This window comes from Mastigoproctus giganteus, chromosome 13 (assembly GCF_048544385.1).
Source record: "Mastigoproctus giganteus isolate SK-2022 chromosome 13, ASM4854438v1, whole genome shotgun sequence".
Taxonomy (NCBI): Eukaryota; Metazoa; Arthropoda; class Arachnida; order Uropygi; family Thelyphonidae; genus Mastigoproctus; species Mastigoproctus giganteus.
The window spans coordinates 105,818,032-105,840,430 of record NC_143587.1 but is presented as its reverse complement, the minus strand read 5'-3'; the positions used below and the strand labels follow the sequence as shown (position 1 = coordinate 105,840,430).

At 37.3% G+C, this 22,399-nt stretch overlaps 1 protein-coding gene across 2 annotated transcripts in view; it reads right to left on the bottom strand.

The window, feature by feature from the left end:
- Nup205 (nuclear pore complex protein Nup205) overlaps window positions 1-22,399 on the bottom strand; it is a 738,550-nt gene that overhangs the window by 116,913 nt on the left and 599,238 nt on the right. The window contains exon 32 of one of the 2 annotated variants that reach the window (XM_090387115.1): window positions 14,721-14,871. In XM_090387115.1, the coding sequence (XP_090243241.1) occupies window positions 14,721-14,871 (151 nt within the window). The remainder of the gene's footprint in view (window positions 1-14,720; window positions 14,872-22,399) is intronic. The other variant, XM_090387116.1, reaches the window with a different exon arrangement.

Genomic DNA, 22,399 nt, shown 5'->3' with positions numbered 1-22,399 from the left:
GGTAGTAATTCCAGATTAACATATCATCTGTGTTAATTCAGGATAGCGGAAAATGAAAAAAGACCTGGATGTAACTGTGCAGTCAGATATGAAGTTCTCTGAGCAGTGTAGACAGGTGCCGGGATAGCTCATGGGGGATTTTGTCAGTGATATATAGGAATTTTGCTAGGAGGTGATTTTCCCATTTTAAAAGGCAATAGTAAGGCCATGTCTTGAGTACTGCACATAGATCCAGAGATTGGTGAAGGGGAGGTCTTACCAATAAAGGCTTTAGTTCTGCAAATTGCAGCATCTGGAGACTAGCACTTATGAGGTGATCTGATTGAGGTGTTTAAGGCCTTGAATGGATTGAGAAAGCTCAATTCTGATGGCATTCTTCCTGTTGCTCACTCTACACACACACACACACACAAGGGAGCATAAATTCAAACTGAGGAAGGATGGTTGCAAAATAACTGCCCTTCAGTCAATGGGTGGTTGATTGTTGTAACAAACTTCCATCTGTTGTTGTGGAAGTGGGTAGTTTGGATAAAATTCAGGGAAGAACTAGACAAAGTATTGGAGGGATGGACTGGTGATGTGGGAAGGGTTTTTTTAGGCAGATTCTTTATAAGCTTGCTTTCTTGGATCACTTGCTAACAGATTAAGTTGATTTGTAACAAGACCAACAGAGGAGCTAAGCAGGCTATGCCTTAGTGTAAAAAAGCATTAGCAAAAAAAGCCACAAATGGTGACAAGGAATTTTATCTTCATGTAAATGCAAAGGTAAAAAAGAGTAAACCAGATAGGAAAGGACCTTTGCTAACTGAAAATGGCAAAATCATAGTAATATAGCAGATGTATTATTGACTCATTTGACTCAGTCAATCACATGTAAGATTCTAAGCTGGACTGCACAATAGCTGAAAGACAGGAAACAGAGTTCTAAGTAATGGTTACTTTTCAGATGATTTTTTGATTAATGGTTAGAAAAGCATTAACTATATTTTAATGCAACAAAATGCAAGTACTAACACTTAGGAAATTGCAACCCCAAAATAACTTATATATTTGGTGGAGTTGAATTAAAAACAAGTAGATGAAGAAAGGAATTTGGAAGTTACAATATGATTGAACATTAATATCTCTGAGCAAAGACAGATGGGAAGGAAGGCCCATTGGATCCAATATGGTTTACCAAACAGAACATTTGCTTAGAGATAAGGAGGTCAATCTCACTGTATAAGATAATCTTACAATTAGCTTATAAAGTGGGATTATTTTAGGTGCAGCTTGTGGCCACTTGGAATATTGCATCCAAGTACAGAGACATCTAAAAAAAAAAAAGAGAGAGAGAGAGAGAGAGGAGAGAGATTTTTTCAAAAAGGTCCAAAGATGAGCAATCTGCTTGGCAAGATCTGTAAAAGGGCATCTATATAAGGGAAAGCCATTGAATATGCAGGTTTCAGGGATTAGCAACCAGGCGCCTTACAACGGACCTCATAAGCTTGTCACAAGGCTCTGAGACATGAAATATATTCAAATTACACAGAAAGAGACTAAGACTAGCCTTGATTATAGGAATTTTTAGCTGGCAAATTGTTAATTACCAGAATAATTTACTACTATGGATAGCTGAAGCTGACAGCTAGGAGAAGTCCTATGTGAGGAGGAAAAAACACAGGTTGTTTATTTTCTTTTTATTTAGCTATTTAGTACAGCAAAAGCCTATGGCTTTCTTGCACTATACGGCTAATACTAATGTCACTGGTGAGCTGAATATATATTTTGCATCAACCTTGACAGCAGAAATTTCCTTCTGAGGTGAAGGATGTAGTATGCTCGAGCACCGAAGGATATGTGATTTGTTACCATGCAAGAGAACCTAAAAAAAAAATCTACTGAGCGTGAAAGTGGATAAGGGCCCAGGCACCAATGGCATTTACATGGTCATACTAAATAGGGAGCAAAGGAATGCAATGAATATTTAGGGTTGATTGTAAAGTTGTTGTTAGACACAGTGGTAATACTACTTTTCCAATCTCCTAGACTGGTGACGTGCCAACATCTCACCAACACATATAGGGAATCAGATGAGTAACTATAGGCTGGTTAGTTTGATCTCGGTCTATGGTCAAAGATACATTACAATATCATCTTCATTGTCTTCAGAACTAAAATGTCCTAAATAGATCACAACATACCATTGTAAAGAGAAAATCTGGCTTGACCAATATGAGAAACTACTATGATGTCATTACACAGGTACTGGAAGCAAGGAAAAAATTTCACTTTATATATTTGTTATCCACCCCATTACTCAACCTAATGAATAGGTTGTAACAGTTATGCTGTTGCCAAGATGAATTTACAAAACAAAATTAAATATATTAAAATTATATTATTAAATATATTAAAACTATTAGCACCATTAGCAATGTTAATGAGATCTTCATTAGATTCTGGGAAAATCCTTTCAGAACTGAAGAGTCTGTGGTCTTGACACAGTACTACCTAGATAAAACTGAATTGTACTTTTGTCTAGGAGGTACTGTATACCTTAAAGGGAGTGTAGCATGGATTCATGAAGGTGAAGTTTTGCTTAACCTCAAATGGTTAATTACTGTGACAAGGCTGTAAAACAGCTGGATGCAAGAAACAACACTGAATATCAGTAAATCATTAGACTGTTGGCATTCATGGCAACAGTCTAATGATTTACTGATATTCGGAGCTCTTCATTGCAACAATAAGTATAGATAAGAGGGGATTCGAGCAGGATTAGTGGAGTAGAACAGGATTTCAAAGGTTATTTAGTATACTGTCAAATTTCTTTTGAATTTTTTTCCCCCCTGTAATAATTTGAATTTTTTAATGTTATAAATATAATTTTGGCTAAGGTAAAGAAAGCCAACATGAGAACGATGTGAAACGTCAGATAACTTATGCAGAAAATTAGTTTCCCAACACCAGACTCTAGCGCTGCTCACTCAGTAAACAGACGGTAGGCGTTATCGGTCTGGAGCCGAAATCGAAAATAAAAATACAGTCATAAAAAATTTTATTTTTTTATGAATGTATTTCTAAATGTGATTGTGATTCTAAAGAAAAAAGGTTAGGTCACCCCCCCTCCACTTCGGGAGGGATTCAAGTGAAGGTAATCTGACCTTTTTTTCACCATTATGGAAAGCGTTCATTAGGGCATGTGCAATTAGGGTAAGTTACCATTAGTGCTTCTGAGTGCTACTGAAGTGATAATAAACCAATGTTATTGTGTGTTGTGTTCGCGCACCAATCAGCACATCGTTTGCCATGCCTACCTGTGAATCAATATATTGTTCTTGACTTTGGTCCAGACCGATAACTTCTACCTTCTGTTTACCGAGCGAGCAGCGCTAGAGTGCCGAAAGGAGCAACTATTAATAATGTCACCAGCAGACTGTCAAATTTTAATGGGGGTAAAGAGAATATTATTATTCATGTGGGGACTAATGACATTAAGCACACATGATCTGACGATTTGTTACACAAATATAGGACCATGCTTTAGAAATGCTGCGAGTTAGGTCACAATGGCTATGTGTCTGCTATTCTGCCCTGGCACGATAGGAAGGATTATATGCTGAAAGCCTTGTCGATTATTTCAAGACTTGAAGGACTCTGCAAGGCTTTTGGGGGAAATTTCTATCAGCTTGGCCTGCACTTGTAGGTAAGTGCCCACTATAGCCACAGCAGCTTGTGCGGCATTAAACTCCCATACCACATACACACTTGTAGGTAGAAGGAATCTGTTTTGTAGAGATGGGATACATTTAAACAAAGATGGTGCAAGAGTTTTTGCCAGTATTACTGAGGATACTTTAAAAGTTTAGGGAAACTGTTTGGGGGAAAAGCGTAATATAGATACGCATTTATCTGATAATACTGGTCAAAGTAACACTTGCACATACCTTAACAGCTCTTGTCTGTTACAACACCAGAACATATTAGCAAGGTGTTCTGTGAGCAAAAACATTTCAAATGAGGGGGCATCTAATGCCTGGGGAGCAAGCCTAAATAAATTTAAGGGGTGTGTCAGGGTAGTTAACTATACAAGAACACCAAGTCTTTATTGTTTATACAGTAATATCAGAAGTGTCGTCAATAAAATGAATGAATTTGAACTGCTGGTTAGGACAAGTAACGCTGACATAATAGGACTAAGGGAAATTTGGTGCCACCCAGAGATAGGGGATGATGAGTTTCAGTACAATATGTATAATGTATTTAGGAAGGATAGGGAAGATAGAAGGGGTGATGGGGTCATGCTTCTTATCAAAACAGTCTGAGAGCAAAGAAAGCTTTCCCGGATTACAACATTTCACATGCTAGTATAGAATCTGTGTGGTGAGAGCTAGTTGGAAGCGAAGATATAATGAGAGTGAGAGTAATCTACAGTCCAGGTGATTGTGAAGATTATGATGAGAGCCTCTACATGCAAATGGAATGGGCAAATAAGCATCAATGTCTTATTATGGATAATTTTAATTTGCCTCTAATTGATTGGAGCAAATGATAAGGAAACTTCACATGGGGACAAAATTTTTAAATCAACTAGATGATTGCTATTTGTATCAACACATCAGGGAAAGTACTAGAGAAAAGGATATTCTAGACCTCATCATCACCCATGAACCAGATCATATAATAGGGCTGACAGTACAGGAACCACTAGCAGGAAGTGATCATGTAGCTCTACAGTGGACGATGAAGAGAGAGAGAGAGAGAGAGAGAGAGAGAGAGAGAGAGAGAGAGAGAGAGAGAGAGAAAGAGGTAGCAGTAGTTAAAGGCAAAGGAATGGGTTATAATTTCAGGAAAGGAAATTACGACAGCTTAAGATGCTACATGGCCTCTATTAACTGGGTAGATATCTCACAGAGAGTGAATATAATTGAACTATGGTATACCTTAAAAATATTAATCACAGAAGCCTTGAATTAAAAAAATATTTCACGAGGAAGGTTCCAAGTTATTATTATCATTAGCCACAGTGCTTTTTTTGTAAAAGTATAGGTGCCAGTACTCATTCTTTGCTATCAGGAAAAATTGAAAATTAAAAGGATATGAAAAGTACTCTAAAATTTTTTTTCCCTTGTTACTTTAGTAGTAATATTTTTAGAATAAGAACAACAAATTAAGTATATTAACACAGTTTATTAAGCATAAATTAATTATTCAAGTATATAAAAAAATAAGTAAAATAAGTAAAAATAATTTCATAATAAAGTTTTTGTAGAATATTCCAAATTTTTAGTAAGTTCTCATCCGACACCCTATGCCGACTTCTTTTCTTTCTCTCTGTGTAGGTTGCTGAATGACGTTTCCGAAGCAGCCACAAATCGACATACAGTATTTTGCTGGATCGAAGCAGGTTAGCGGTGGGCCTACAGTTTTAAGAAAGAGTAGTGAAGAAACTGTTTTTGTCATCAACGAAGCGCTGGTTGGGCTGGTGATCAGATTCATTTGTGAAAATCCTCGTTCACATTCATTTGATGAAATTGGTATCGTACTCAGAGCGTTCATCAAATACTTCAATTCTTCTGAAACCTTATCAATTAGTTATCCACAAATTGTATCTCTTTCATTTAACTGTAACCTAATGACAATTTTCTAACTTCATTTTCACCAAATGCCAACAATTCATGTTTAGAAGGATTAATACCTTCGCCGTCCTCGTTTTCCTTCTCTCGTCATTGGCATTGTCAGTAGTTCTTAAATTTTAATTTTTTTTTTCGAGTACTGTGACCATGTAAACAGAGAGAAGAAAAATTTACGGAAAATGTGGATAACGCACTTTTGCAAAACAACAGATGATTATTTGTCGGGGTAAAAGAAAATGTGGGAACCGGGTTTTCTTAATTTTATCTTATTTAGTTCTATGGCTTTATAATACCTCCCAGCTTACTTGGAACCTCAATAGGCTGTTGCTGTAAGTTAAATTTGTAAGTGGGGGTCCTCACTCCCTTCCAAAGCTCGCAAGCTACCTGACTGCTATATTTATTTTTCTCTGTTGCAGAAGATCTGGGTCTTGGACTTAGTGCAAGTTTTTTTGAGGGCAGTGTATATTTCTCTTAGAATAATGAAGTGCTTATTTAAATTTCTAAACATAAAGGTTTATTTCCATATCAAAATTTACACAGTATTACCTCATTTAATGTTAGGAAATAGTATCTGCACCTTCCCTTTTCAATCTGTACAATTCTACTTTTAATTACAATTAATTACAGGATCAATAAAATTTCTTTCTACCTACTTTTTACATTTTTTCGTACATATCTCTAATTATACCATTTAGTTAAAAGTTATAATCACCTCTCTCCTTCTGCAAATTGTACGACACTACTTTAATTAAAAGTTAACTACAAGAACAATAAAAACTTTCCTTCTCCTCCTTTATACATATTCATCATACATTTTTTTCAATTAATCTAAAATTTTCTTTCAAATCTTTTTGTACACACAACACCTTTCCTCTAACAATCTCAGACTATACAACTTTCTGAAAATAATCCTTTTACTCTTACAAAATACTACTCCTCTAGTCAATTATCAATCAAATATCTAGCCCTTTGTTTTTTTTTTCTTTCACAAACATATACAACCTTGGGATACATATATTCTTCCTAGAGCACTTACACAACATAATCCTGAGCATATAATATATATTCTACACAATGCCATTATATCAGAGATAGATAGTATTTTCTCTCTCTCTATCTTTATCTTCCCACTTAACCCAGTTTCTTGCCATTTATTAGTGTTCTCGGCCTACTTCCAGCTATGCGTCGACAAAGTAACCATTATCAGTCCTGAGCAGATTCTAACAATTAACCTATATAATTGTTGGGGACTTACTTTTCCTTGCCCTTTTTTTTATTTCACAGCCATAAGTAGATTGATCTTTGACTTCTGATCTTTTTATGCAGCTGTCTTCCTTGTACTTGGCTTACAGATTTTTCAGGTATTTCTTTCCTAGATTCTCCTTTTGAGAAATCGATGGTCCGCATTCATTTATCTGCTTGATATAAAGAGGATTGGACTTCTTAGCATTCATCAGATGCACTTCTCATTTTTGGCGACTATCTTCATTCTTTCCACCTTACATCAAACACAGACATTTCCCCCTTGACCATTCTTTCGGAGACAACATTACAACATTTTTCAGACATTCACAAACCAAAATTTTTTTTCCAACAACCCCTTTCTCTCCCTGCTCCTGCTTTTTGTTTCTATTCTCCCACCTTCTTATTAACCAATCACAATCATCTTCTCTTCCAGCATCTCTACTGTAATTCGTCCTTCATCTGAAATCTTTGTTTTCTCCATGTGCTGTATGGCTGGGCATCTTTCCCCCCTAAGTGTAAGGGTTGCAGACCCACTTCCTTCTGAACTTTCTCCTAATCCGGTTTGTTCCCCTCATAGTCAGAAACAGATTCTCTTCTGTTTCCAAAATGCATTCTAGGGTCAGTTTCATTGTATGTACCAGAAGCTTAAGTTATTTTCCATTACTCTACACATGCATAGAGTTAATGGCTAATTTGGGACGGTGACTATTTCTTTCCCAACATATCTTTCCTGCCATTGCCTGCATTCCGAACCATTATTGTTAGAAATCAAACTTGCCATCCATTGTCACATTCCAATTGTTCTGCACTTGCTCACATTGGCATAACTAATTAGCAATCTTCTTCAAATGAATATCTGTGCAGATGTAGATGCATAAGCACTTAGCTTACCATCTCTGTTTAAAAATAATTAATTTCAAAAGACAGAAATTCATTATTTTTCTGGAGTTGTAAGATTGGGATCTTACAAAAATCACTCTCTCCTAATTCTCGAATGGGGCGCTTACAATTGATTCACAGTGGTGTCCAACCTACAGCCCGCAAGGAATTTTAAAACAGCATTTTAAAATTTGTTAATTATCAAAAAAATTTCTCATTAAATGTTTTGTTCAGTAAATGTAATTGTGTATTGTACTTAAGTTCGAATAGCAAAGCTTAATAATTTAAAATTTTATTAAGTATTGTACTTAATAAAATTTTCCAATATTTTCAATTTTACTTTTACATGCAACAAGATATGTAAAATGTAACACACTAAAGAAATATAACTTTGAATTTTTTTGAATATGGCCCCTGTATGGAAAAAGGTCAGACACCACTGCAGTAGAAGGTGGGCCAGAGGCCATTGGGAATACACCTTGATCTGCTCACTACAGACTAGCGTGACTTCTCCATATGTGGGACAGGTGGTCGGATAGGTTTTACCAGGTACCACTAAGTTGTAGAATGGTAATCCCTTTAGCTCTCTTAATTCGCACAGCAGCACTAATTGCCTGAAGGCCAGAAATGTGAACAGTGCATACCTAGTTAATTCTCTCCTAATCCGTTCGCTATATGAAAATGTTCTTCACTCAACGGAAACTATTTTAAATGTAACTTCCAAGGGGAATTCAAAATAATTTGCTATAAAAGGACTTCGTTAAACAGAGGTTCAACTGAGTAATTTAGAATTATAAAAATGGTTATACAGTTTTACATAGAAAATATCTTAACAATAGACAGTAAAAATGCAAATTTAGTTAAATAATTTTAAGCTTATTTGAATAGTAGGTAAACATGATAAAAATTTACGGAATATTACTAATTTTGAAGTGTATTGCATCCAAATGTCACACATCACTGTTAATAAAGGTGCTGGTATGCCGGTACCGTTGCGTATCACCCCAAAAAAAAGCACCGATTAGTCATATGGTGCAAGGAAGCCTGAGGTTTATGCTGCACCAGCCAAAAAAAAAAAAATTTCTGAGTTTCCCTGAGAGAGAGAGAGAGAGAGAGAGAGAGAGAGAGAGAGAGAGAGAGAGAGAGAGAGAGAGTGTGAGTGAGTGAGTGAGTCAGAAGTAGAAGGGAATCACCAAGAAAGAAAAGAATGATGATATCCAGCTCAGGACCCTGGGTGTGCCAAGCCCATACTCACCAGATGTGAGCCCCTGAGATTGGATGAATAATGAAGTTGAATAATGATATTACTTGAGCCCAAACAGACGAAATGGAAAAGTTACAAAGCAATAAAAAGTACTGAAGCCTATAACAGCTACAAATTGATCTGTATTGGTGCCACAGAAAAGGTTAGGCTGGCAAAGGCAGATTATAAGAAATCGCTAGCAAAGAGGGGGAAAAGGAATTATTCACATATATTAATAAAAAGAAGAAAAGCACAAACCAGATTGGACAAACCCTTATGAAATGGACATGGGATAGTATTAGATACCCCAGCTGAAGTTGCAGATGAACTCAACAGTTATTTCGCATCAATATGTACAGAACTCTTTGTGTCAATGAGATATTATGGGAGTGAAGTTGAAAAAACGAAATTAATGATGTTGATTTACATGTTTATTTAATGAAAAAAACTTTTGAGCCTACAAGCCAGTAAGGCTGCTGAGGTTGATGGCATAAACCTTATAATCTTAAGGGAGGCAGCAAGTGAATGCATTGAACTACTGAGGCTAATTATGAGAGCATCACTGGACTCAAGAGTGATTCCGTTGGATTGGAAAAGTGCCACTGTACCTCCAATGCATAAGGGCAGTTCTAAGAGTGAAGTGGGAAATTACTTGCCGGTCAGTCTTGCTTTTTGATCAAGGGTGGAATTCAGGATCATTTAGATAGAAATGAAATTCTGAAGCATACTCAGCATGGTTTTGTAAAGGGAAAATCATGTTTAACTAATCTGGTTAGTTATTTTGACAGGGTCACTCAAGAGGTGGATTTAGGGAATAATTTCAATGTTGTTTATTTGGATTTCAGCCTGGTGTTCTAGTAGAGAGAAGGACGTCAAAGCGTTCGACTCAATCCCATATGAGCGATTACTTTATAAGCTGGAAAAGGTTGGAATCACAGGAAAAATCCCTAGAGGGATAGCTGGATGGCTTCAGGGCGGGAGGCAGAGGGTTGTGATAATTGGTTATTCCTCAGTTTGGGTTGACGTAGAAGTGGGGGTTCCCCAAGGGTCAGTATTAGGATCACTGTTGTTTTTGATTTTCATAAATGACATCGATGAAGGGATAGAGGGTGTGATGCCTAAATTTGCAGATGTTGTAAAGATTGGTAGAGTAGTTAATGATCACCGCCAAGCAGAGTTTCTTCAGAGTGATCTAGATAGACTTCAGAGATTGTCAGAAAAATGGCAGCCTTATGCTTTAATCCAGCAAAGTGTATTGCACCTGGGGAACAGTAACCCCAAAATAACTTATACGGTAGTGAAGGAAAGAGACTTCTGTATTTTGATACAGTCATTCATGAAATTCTTGGAGCATTGTAGACTGGATGCAAGGAAGCCCATGGTGTCCTAACAACTGCTAGTAGAGAGAAGGACGTCATAATCCCATTATATAAGGCTATTCCCACTTGGAATACTGTGTTCAAGTACGGAGACTGCATCTAAAGAAAGACAATGTACTTTTTGAAAGGGTTCAAAGGTGGGTGAGATCGGCAAAAGGGCGTCCATATGAGGGAAGACTTCGAATATGTGGGTTGCAGAGCTTGGAAACTAGTCTGGAAACTAAATTGGTACCTTAGAGGAGACTTGATTGAGGTGTTTAAGGCTCTGAGCGGCATAAGTAAAATGAATGAGGATGAAATTTTCACAGATATAAAGGATTCTAGAACTAGGGATCATAATTTCAAGTTATGGGGGGAGATGTTTAGACTGGATTGCATGAAGTTTTATTTTAGCCAGTAAGTTACTGGAAGTTACCTACGTGGGGGTAACTTTCAGTAAGTTCTAGAGGGGTTTGGGGAAATTCAAAGGTCAGCTGGATAATTACCTATGGGAGGAGGGAAACGCATAGGTTTTCTATTTCCTTTTCTCTTATTAATTATTATTTTTTAAAATTTTCTTCTTATTATTATTTATTCTTATTTTTTATTTATTTTATTCCTATTCTTATTTATTTTATTTTAATTATTTTTTGTTATTTTATTTTTTTATTATTATTATTTTTTTGGCTGGTGCAGCATAAGCCATAAGCCTTGCACTATGTGGCCATTGCAATACTAATACTAAAGCTTATGATAGGGCCTCTGAATGACTCACTATACAGACTGGAACAGGATGAGCTTATGGGAAGGTCCTATGTTGGATTGGTTTGTTTGTTTGTTTGTTTGTTGTAGGTGTGTTTTAGGCACATCAGCAGCTCAGGCTATATTGTATTGTATATACTGTGGGTATTTTCCTGTTTGCTGGACAAAAAAAATCCGACTTCCTGAAAAAAAACATTCTACCCTCACCTGAGACCAATTAACGCAGCCTCTTTTTTTTGTGAAAAAGCCCATAAAAATTCCTCACATTAATTACAAAATCCGAACTCAGTTCTTTTCCACCCAGTGCAGGGAGAACAGTGATTATACTAACTGTGCTATCTACAAGGGTTAGTTGAATTGGGGGCTGGCTGAAAGACAACAGAGAAAGTAGTCATAAGTGTATATTCTTCAGAGCAAACTAGCACAGTAAGCGAATCCCACAATATTGGTTCTGGGACAACATGTAGTTTCCATCTTCCTTAACGATGTTGATGAGGAAATATAAGAGAATTTGCAAAATTTTTCTGATGATTTGAAAGTTGGGAAGATGGAACCAGGCTAGGTGCCTTAAAATGATTAGAATTAGTTGTAAAAATTTGAAAAATGGCAACAAGAGACTTTCACTAGGGAACAAAAAACCACAAGTAACTTATAGATGGGGGGGGGTGAAAAAAAAAATAATGATACAAACACAGTCTTCCATATGGCGTAAACAAGTAGCCAAAAAAGTGCATTGTTTCCTATCAAAGAGTTGCCAGACCACTACAAGTAGGAAAAAATTGTCTCTATATAATAAGGTGATGGACTCACATGTGGAATAATCTACTGGGGAGAGGTTTGGGGGGGGGAACACCACAGAACCACTAAAGAAAATCCAACAGGACGACTAGATTGATAGGAGTACTAAACATTGTTCCTGCAAGGAACAAGGAATAGATGATCTATTCCTTGCAACGATAATAATTATTACTGGATCTCAAGATTCTTCTGCAGGTTTGTTACAAGATAGAAGTGACTGAATCACTGATATACCAACTAAAGTGGCTGATTTATACTTTCCATCAAAATTTACAAATGAAAGTGGAAAAAATTGTCTCTATATAATAAGGTGATGGACTCACATGTGGAATAATCTACTGGGGAGAGGTTTGGGGGGGGGGGAACACCACAGAACCACTAAAGAAAATCCAACAGGACGACTAGATTGATAGGAGTACTAAACATTGTTCCTGCAAGGAACAAGGAATAGATGATCTATTCCTTGCAACGATAATAATTATTACTGGATCTCAAGATTCTTCTGCAGGTTTGTTACAAGATAGAAGTGACTGAATCACTGATATACCAACTAAAGTGGCTGATTTATACTTTCCATCAAAATTTACAAATGAAAGTGCAAGTCCAGAAGAAACCAAAGGTGCAAAAGGTGGAGAAGCTATTGAGTTTGAAAGAGAGCAATGCTCCAGATCTAATGAGATAGATCAAGTCAGTGGCATATCCAGGTATCATCATAAGGGGGGGGGACACGGCAACCATGCTTTTGAGTTTTTTTTTTTTTAGAACGCCTCCTGCATTCTTTTTCTTTAATTTCAAATTTCTGATTAAGTGGGGGGATATGCCCCTTCTACCCACCCCTGAATACACCCCTGGATCAAGTAAATCTGATGGAGGTGGTAAGCGAATACATCTTAATGAGATTCAGCACATATTCTTCTGGAAGTGTACTGTACACCACCAGAATAAATGACCAAGCAAAGCAGAGCTAAACATTGTTCCTGCAAGAAACAAGGAATAGATGATCTATTCCTTGCAACGATAATAATTATTACTGGATCTCAAGATTCTTCTGCAGGTTTGTTACAAGATAGAAGTGACTGAATCACTGATATACCAACTAAAGTGGCTGATTTATACTTTCCATCAAAATTTACAAATGAAAGTGCAAGTCCAGAAGAAACCAAAGGTGCAAAAGGTGGAGAAGCTATTGAGTTTGAAAGAGAGCAAGGCTCCAGATCTAATGAGATAGATCAAGTCAGTGGCATATCCAGGTATCATCATAGGGGGGGGGGGGACACGGCAACCACGCTTTTGAGTTTTTTTTTTTTTAGAACGCCTCCTGCATTCTTTTTCTTTAATTTCAAATTTCTGATTAAGTGGGGGGATATGCCCCTTCTACCCACCCCTGGATCAAGTAAATCTGATGGAGGTGGTAAGCGAATACATCTTAATGAGATTCAGCACATATTCTTCTGGAAGTGTACTGTACACCACCAGAATAAATGACCAAGCAAGGCAGAGCTAAACATTGTTCCTGCAAGGAACAAGGAATAGATGATCTATTCCTTGCAACGATAATAATTATTACTGGATGTCAAGATTCTTCTGCAGGTTGTTACAAGATAGAAGTGACTGAATCACTGATATACCAACTAAAGTGGCTGATTTATACTTTCCATCAAAATTTACAAATGAAAGCGCAAGTCCAGAAGAAACCAAAGGTGCAAAAGGTGGAGAAGCTATTGAGTTTGAAAGAGAGCAAGGCTCCAGATCTAATGAGATAGATCAAGTCAGTGGCATATCCAGGTATCATCGTAAGGGGGGGGGACATGGCAACCATGCTTTTGAGTTTTTTTTTTTTTTAGAACGCCTCCTGCATTCTTTTTCTTTAATTTCAAATTTCTGATTAAGTGGGGGAATATGCCCCTTCTACCCACCCCTGAATACACCCCTGGATCAAGTAAATCTGATGGAAGTGGTAAGCGAATACATCTTAATGAGATTCAGCACATATTCTTCTGGAAGTGTACTGTACACCATGAAATTTTCACAGATATAAAGGATTCTAGAACTAGGGATCATAATTTCAAGTTATGGGGGGGAGATGTTTAGACTGGATTGCATGAAGTTTTATTTTAGCCAGTAAGTTTAACCACCAGAATAAATTACCAAGCAAGGCAGAGAGTTTGGTATAGTTTGAAGTAAAATTGTAGTTTTGGTAGTGGCAAAAGCAAAAAAGTTTATTTCCTTAGATATTAAGCCATTCTAATACTAACTGTTCCCCTATGCTAATTTCACTGATAATTCTCCTTCTCGAATCTATTAAACAGTAAGCTTTTTGTTACAGTACTGTAAGGAGCACAGTCTACAAGGAATTTCTTGTTTTGTTTCTTTGACTTTAGTTAAACATTTTTTCTTGCTGTGTCATTGTTAAATATTAAACAGATATGTAAGTTCAATTACAGACTTATCTGATTATGACTATAGTAAAAGTGCATGGCATTTTTTGCTTTGCTTCTTTCTGCATCTTCTAATAAAGGGTAATATAATTTATCCCCTGTTATTTTGAAGAAATGACAAAACTTAAAAATAACATATGTATATACCACACATGCAGTTTAATAAGTGCTCAATAAATTTGCCAACTGGTAAAAATCAAAAAAATTTAAGAAATCAATAAATTTTTCAGGTAATAAAAATTAAAATTTAAAAGACTGTGCATGATTAAGCTATTTATGAAAATCTGTATGGGGATAATATATATAGTAAACGAGGAGTTTACTATATATATTCTAGCAAGTACAAAATTAAAAAATATAATAAAAAGTCTCTCTTTACTAATACTTGATATGTGGCATCTCTATGTTGTGATCCCAGTGTAGAGAGGATTGAGAGAACTAATTTCAATGAAGGGGTTAAAATCTGTTGGTAGCATTTCGAAAGACTTGGGAGTATCCAACTACTAGGTTCCTGTTCAGTATCTTCTGATCTGTTTATTTTAAGAATATTTTCAAAATTAATTTTATATTCATGAATAAAAAACAAGTTCTCAATATAATTTAAAATAATTTACCTGTGGAAAACACACTTCATGAATTTTTACATAAAAAAAATAATAAATAAATAATAACGACTGTTATGGAAATAGTTTTTTTTGTACGTATAATGTCAGACAAATAAACATACACAACATGGTTAAAGCACACACTAAAATTACCTTATGCAAATTTTGAATCTTCTCCAATTTTAAACATAATTTTCAAAGGAAGAGAGCATGGGGGATTCATTAAAGCACAGTCAATATTGAATTCTAGCTCTTGGTCAAGATAACAACTGCAGCTATCACAGGGGTATATGAGACACTGTGTAACTATAAGATATGGGATGTTGAATCTCATTACAGAATGTACATAGGAGAGGTCAGCAAAGAGGCAGGGGGAATCTATGCCCTTTATGACTTAGGGCCAAAAGGCACCATGCTCTTATCAGAAGCAACCTAAATGAAAAGACAGCTCCCAAATTCTAATCAGGCATAGCGTGACTGTGTGCATGAGTGTGTGTATGTGGCTGTGCATACACACACAGTAAAAAAAAAAAAAAAAAAAAAAAAAATACAAGTTGGGTATATTCCAAGCCATAAAACTATGGGGAGTACAGAGACATAAGAGCCAAAACATTATGACCAGGTGACTCTTTTCCAGTTGTCCAATGTTCCAGGAACAGTACTTCCACGCACACTGCAAGTGGAGGTGTCAATGATGGCTGGTCAACATAGACACATGAGCAGGTAGACTAATCCATATGCCTACCCACAAGAGCATCTCTTGAATGATATGTTGGAAGTACTTCTCTGTGCACCCTGGTTGTACTCTGCCGCTAACTGAAGGATCGGGAGCCATCTGTTGTCCCAGACAGCACGTGCCAACCACTGTTCACCTTGAATGTCAACCAGTGGTGGACTCCCATCTCAGCATGTTGGTGGTTGTGTGCCCCTTCTTTGGACCATTCCCACCAGACCTTCAATATGGTGGCCCCAAACAGCCGATAATGCCTGCAGTTAGGTCCTTCCCTTTCTGCATTGTACGGGCTTCATACTGATGAAATGACAGGTATTATCTGTGCCATCATGACACATGCTCCACTACTCGATGGTGTCACTCCTAAGTGCTGTAGGATGTGTCCACTCACGGAGACAGAGGTGGTCATAATGTTTTGGCTCACGAGCGTATAAGAATTATTCATCAAACATGTATAATGAAGTTGTATGCAATGAATAATTTAAATAATATATACCTAAACTTCAGTAAATAGCTGGCCATAGTACGTGATGAATAGTCATTGTACAAATTAAAACGTATTGAGATTACAGGTAAGATCCTTGGTTGGATCAAGCAAAAGTTTATGGACAGGGGTAATTATAAATATTGCCATCCCTCAAGGTGGATCAGTGGTGCTAATATGATTTCCCAGGGTTCAATCTGAGAACTTCTCTTACTGCCAGGGAAACAGGAAATATATTATACAAAAAAAAAAAAAAAAAAAAAAAGGATAGGTAAATAGGACCAGGATATGTCTGCCAGGGGCAAAAGTTGATGACATTATAGAGTAGATATCATCTTTTAAGGGCACGAAAGGTGATGCTGTTGTACAACACATTGGCACTTACTAACATTAAGAGTAGGAGATCTGAGGATTTACTTAAAAAGTACACAGTAATGTTGAGAAAAAGTTGAAAGTTAGGGTTAAATTTGAAAGTGTCCACAATTCTGTCCAGACACGATAGGAGGGAACATATGTTGAGAGCCTTGTCCTTGTCAATTAATTCGGCATTGGAGAGAATGTACAAAGCTCATGGGGTAGAATTTTCTCAGCGTGGTCTGTGCTTGTTAACAGGAGAGACTGTTTTTACAGCGATGGGATACACTGAATTGGAAGGAATGGAAGAATATTTCCTAATGCTATCAAGGCAGTGACAGGTGGGTCAGAAAACTGTTAGCTTGGAAGATATACAGACTAATAGATTAACAAGGGCCAGAGGCAGAATTGAAAATGATTCTTGTGTGCTTCTATTGGAAAGTGCAGCAGCCCAGAAAGCAAGAAACTGGGGATTTCCAAGCCTTCTGTGAGTCATCATGGAACAAGAAAATACAAGGGCTGTTGCAAGTATACCTGAATTCACACTAACTAGGAGAACAGCAGCAAATACATTTTGACGAATTTGAAGTGCTGTTCAAGTCATCAAATACAGATATTGTGGGGATATCAGAGATATGGTGTCACTCAGATATACAGGATGAAGATTTTGAATATGGGGAGTACATGTTGTTATTTGGTTTTTAGGAACATTAGCAACTAAGGCCATATTGCTCCGCAGATATGCGATGGTCATTCCCCGACCTTTCCGCATCCTTCATATTTGATGGTCACGGGCTCGAACCCCGGTCTAATCAAGAAGCGTGTGCTACGCACTGCTGCTCCTGCCCATCTGGCTACAGAGGCGCCACTAATTGGTTAAAGAATCTCTCCAAAAATGGGTTGTAAAAACTAATTGTTAGTTAGGTGATTATATAAATGCTCATTTTTATAGAATAACCTAATGGATACAAGGGAAACTCTCCCACACCATAGTGGCAGACCTGGCAGTATAGTATTTTGCCACTGCTAATGGAAAAATGATGTTTGTAAAAGAAAAAGACAAAAAACCTTTTTAAATGGCAATGAACCTGTTTTGTGCAACTATCACTATGAAGTATTTCTTTCACAATATAAATAAACAGCACCTCCACGAGAAGCATAATGCTATTTATTTATAATGCAGTGCCTCTTTTCAGATTGCCATTTTGATGGTTATTATCACTTTACTAAGAAGCATCACATTTTTGTACTTGACAACCAGTGGTGAGCTATAGTGGGCTTGCGAGAGCCCATTGTTATTTTATTTGAAAATTTGCAAGCCCATTGTTGAGGCGATCATTTATTTTACAAATGAAATCCTGAATGCAGTTATTGAGTATCCAGAGCCGAAACTACATGGGACGAGCGGGACACTATCCCCCGCATTCGATCAGTTATGTATTTTAAAATTGTTTCATTTTTATTTTATTACAGTCGGACCTCTGTTTAACCAACTTCTTTATAGCAAATTTTTTTTTATTCCATGGTGAGTACAATGTATACAGAAAGGACAAACAGGAGAGGAGGAGGGGGGGTGAGGAAAGGGGTTATACTTTTAGTTAAGAAGCATATAAAATCTAAGGCAGTGCATCTAGTCAACATGTGTGGGCAGTGCAATGCTGAATCAGTTTGGTGTGAGACTGGGAAAGAAAAAAATGAGAGTAGGAATGTGTTATATGCCAAATGACTGTGATGATTGCAAGAAACAAGTGTAGAGAAAATCAGTGGGCCAGAAAATCAAAATGTCATAATTATAATAGGGGATTTTAGCTTTCCAGATACTGACTGGAACTTGTCGGTTGGTCACTCACACACTAACAAGACTTTTGTAGATTTATTGGATGACAGTTTTCTACAGCTCCATGTTAGAGAGGCAACAAGAGAGAGCAATATTCCTGATCTGATTATCAGCAGTGATTCTTTATGTACGAATCTGCAGATAAAAGAACCACTAGGTGGCAGTGAGCACAGTGTACTGATATGGGATTTACTCAAAGATGTAACTACCATCAAGGGTAAAGGGAAGTGTTTTTGCTTTTGCCAAGGAGACTACAGTGGTCTCAGTCACTTTTTAAATACTATACAGTGAGACCAACTAATAATGTTACCAAACAACAAGATCTAAAGCAAAGCATTCAGGGAATTAATCATGGCAGCTACTAGAACGGTGGTTTTCAACCGGGGTGCCACAACAACATTCCAGGGGTGCCACATAATTTGGGTTTAAGTTAGTTAAACTAATTTTTTTTTAATTTTGTGGTGATCTATAATTGATGCTTATTTAGTACTCTATATAAAGAATAAAATTATTATATATATATAATTTGTATTATGAATTGTAATTTTGTTTATAGTTATATTATTGTAATAACTATCATATAACGTATTTTTATAATATTAGACTATGGGGCTCCATCCCCTGCTCACTTTGTTCGCCAACCCCAGTGCATACTTTTCTATGTAAAAGACACACCTTTCGAAACACCCTGATCGACATCTAATCAGGAAACAACATATGCAATTATTTACCTGTGCATTTATAGTACATAGCATTCTCGAGGTCGAATAAATATCACTATGTAATTATTTACATGTGTTTATTTAAGAAAAGGCCTGGTAAAATTCAGATCATGGGTACCACTCCATACTTCAACTAAAAGTCAGTAAGAAGGCAGTGACTGGCAGGTGCCACTCACTGTTTAGCCCCATCCCTTTCTGTCTAGGTTGACATCCCTAGGGTGTTTATCCCCCAACCTGCTGCTCTTTTAAAATTGCGAACTCGTTTCCCGATTTTAAAACAGCGGAATGGAGGATAAACACCCTACCTGAGCTAAGCACCCCCCTCCTCAACGACACAAAATGAATTCAAAATAATCACAGAACTCAACCATGCAATCACTCCGTTATACAACCACAACCACTACATGGAGACAAGTACTCAAATAATAGATTTTAGCCCACTATGTAATTATTTACCTACGCTTACACAGGTCACTCAGGAAAAGGCCTTTTGCTTCGGGTTCCATAATGCATGAGGAATATTGTTGCATCCAAAAGAGCAGGACTAAAATATTTACAAGTATGCAATATTCATTAATATACAATATTACTATACCAAAAACGTTACAATGGAACATCAAATGTTAGACAGTGAATCATGTACACGAGGTTGGTGGACGTTATGGAGGCAGCTGTCAATAATTAATTGCATTTGTATTGACGTAATTGCCTTGCCCTCTTCTCCCATTGACTCGAATAGTAGTAGTGGTAATCGTGGCATGTGATGCAAGAAAGCAAGCGTATGAGATTATGTAGCATCAGCCAAAAAAATATATATATCATACAACCATTCCCTCTAAATGTTTATCTAGTTCCTCCTTAAATTTATTTAACCTATCAACTTCCACAACAACAGCTGGAAGTTTGTTCCAGCAATTAACCACCCGCTGGCTAAAGGCAAATTTCCGCACGTCTATTCTACAAACCCATTCAAGGCCTTATACACTTCAATCAGATCACCTTGCAGGTGCCTAGTCTCCAGCCGCTGCAATTTGCAGAACTTAAGCCTCTCTTCATTTCCCCTCACCGATCTTGTTGCGCTTCTCTGTACATGCTCAAGCAAATTTACATCCTTCCTAAAATGAGGCCTCCAGACCTGTATACAGTACTCAAGGTGTGGCCTGACCATTGCCTCATACAGAGGGACAATTGCCTCCTTTTCCCTGCTAGCAAAATTCCTGTATATCATTGACAAAACCTCATTACCTGCTCTGGCAGCTTGTCTGCATTGTTCAGGAAACTTCAAATCTAACTGCACAATTACTCACAGGTTTTTTTCATTTTCTACCACCCTAAGTGTAATACCACACAGTTGGTACGTTCCTCTGGGGTTACTTCTACTCATATGCAGTACTTTGCATTTGTCAATGTTAAACTGCAGTTGCCACTTCTCAGCCCATCTTCCCAAATTTTCTAGATCCTGTTGCAGTAGCACACTCTCATTACTGTCATTAACAACCCTGCCAATATTTGTATCATCTGCAAACTTCGACACTAAGCCTGATATACCTTCATCAATATCATTCATAAATATACAAAACAACAGTGGACCCAACACCGAACCCTGTGGGACTTCACTAATAACATTAGTCCATGAAGAGCAGCGCCCATTGATTACCACCCTCTGTCTTCTCTTTAAGGCTCAGATCTTAAAGGATATTAGATCAGCTCTGAGTCACGTGGCAGAGAAGAAATATACATGGGATGCATATAAATTATCAGGTGAAACAAGGTGGGTGAAAGTTACAGCTATGGATAAAAGAAGGAATGGTTGAGTGTGAGAAGACAGAGTGTGGTTATTAATGGATGCTATGGCAGATATAAACGAGTCTGCGATCAAGTCACAAAGGAGGTTAGGCAAGCCAAGGAAGATTACGAGAAATCACATTTATCCTCTTGTTATTGTTATTTGGTTTTTAGAAGCATTAGCAATTAAGGCCATATTGCTTCGAGATATGCGGTGATCATTCCCTGACCTTTCCACATCCTCCGTATTTGGTGGTGACAGGCTCGAACCCCGGTCTAATCAAGAAGCGTGTGCTACGCACTGCTGCTCCTTCCCACCTGGCTACGGAGGCGCCTATTTATCCTCTTGAAATCGACGGTTTAACTGTTGATGATACTGCTGATGTTGCTTACAGGCTGAATAGGTATTTTGCATCTACATTCACACGAGGAATTCTTTACGGAGGATATACCAGAAGGTTTCCAAACTCTAACAGGAAGCTATACTATTTTGTGATAACTGAGAGGAAGTAGGAAGAGAAATTCTTGAAGTTAAACACAAAAAAGGCATCTAGGGTGCATGGAATCAATACAATTATATTAAGGGAGGCAGTACAAGAGATAAGCAAGCCCTTAGGCATAATTATAAGAACATCACTAGATTCAGGGGAAGTCCCTGAATCCAGAGATGGGGGATCAAAGGGTGACATGGGTAATTACTGATGAATTTGATTAACTTCTGTTCCAGGTAAAATAATGAAGTCATTGGTTACAGAAGTAATGCAGGACTACCTAGACAGGATTTCAGTTATACTTCAATAACAGCATGGGTGTATTAAGGTAAGATCTTGTCTGACCAATTTTATTTTATTGGATACTATGATGCAGTGAGAAAGGAACTGGATGAAAAAAAATAATTTTGATATTGCATACTTCGATTTCAGTAAAGTTCTTGGTACTATTGCACATAATAAATTGCTGTACAAATTGGAACAGTGTGGCATTAAGTGAAAGTTACTGCTATTATATCAATGGACACTGCTCTTTATGGGCTATTGTTATTAATGGAGTCCCACAGGGTTCAGTGCTGGGCCCATTGTTGTTTTCTGTGTTTATTAATGATAGTTATAGAAGTATATCAGGCTTAATGTCTGCAGATGATACTAAGGTTGTCAGGGTGGTTAATGACAATCAGAAAGGTATGCTGCTGCAACAAGATCTAGAAAAATTAGGCAGATGGGCTGAGAAATGGCAATCTCAGATTAACATACCAACTATGTGCCACTACAATCAGGAAAATGACCTGGGGGGTAGGTAATCAATGATATACAGGAATTTTGCTAGCAGGGATAAGGTGTTGATTATCCTATTGTACAAGGCAATGGTCAGGCCACATCTTCAGTACTGCATACAAGACTGAAGGCCTCATTTTTGGAAGGATGTAGAGCTGCTGGAATGGGTACAGAGAAGGGCAACAAGATTGGTGAGGGGGAAATAAGGACTATTCTTGCCAAAAAAAAGTCTTCAGTTCTGCAAATTGTAGCACCTGTGAGGTGAGC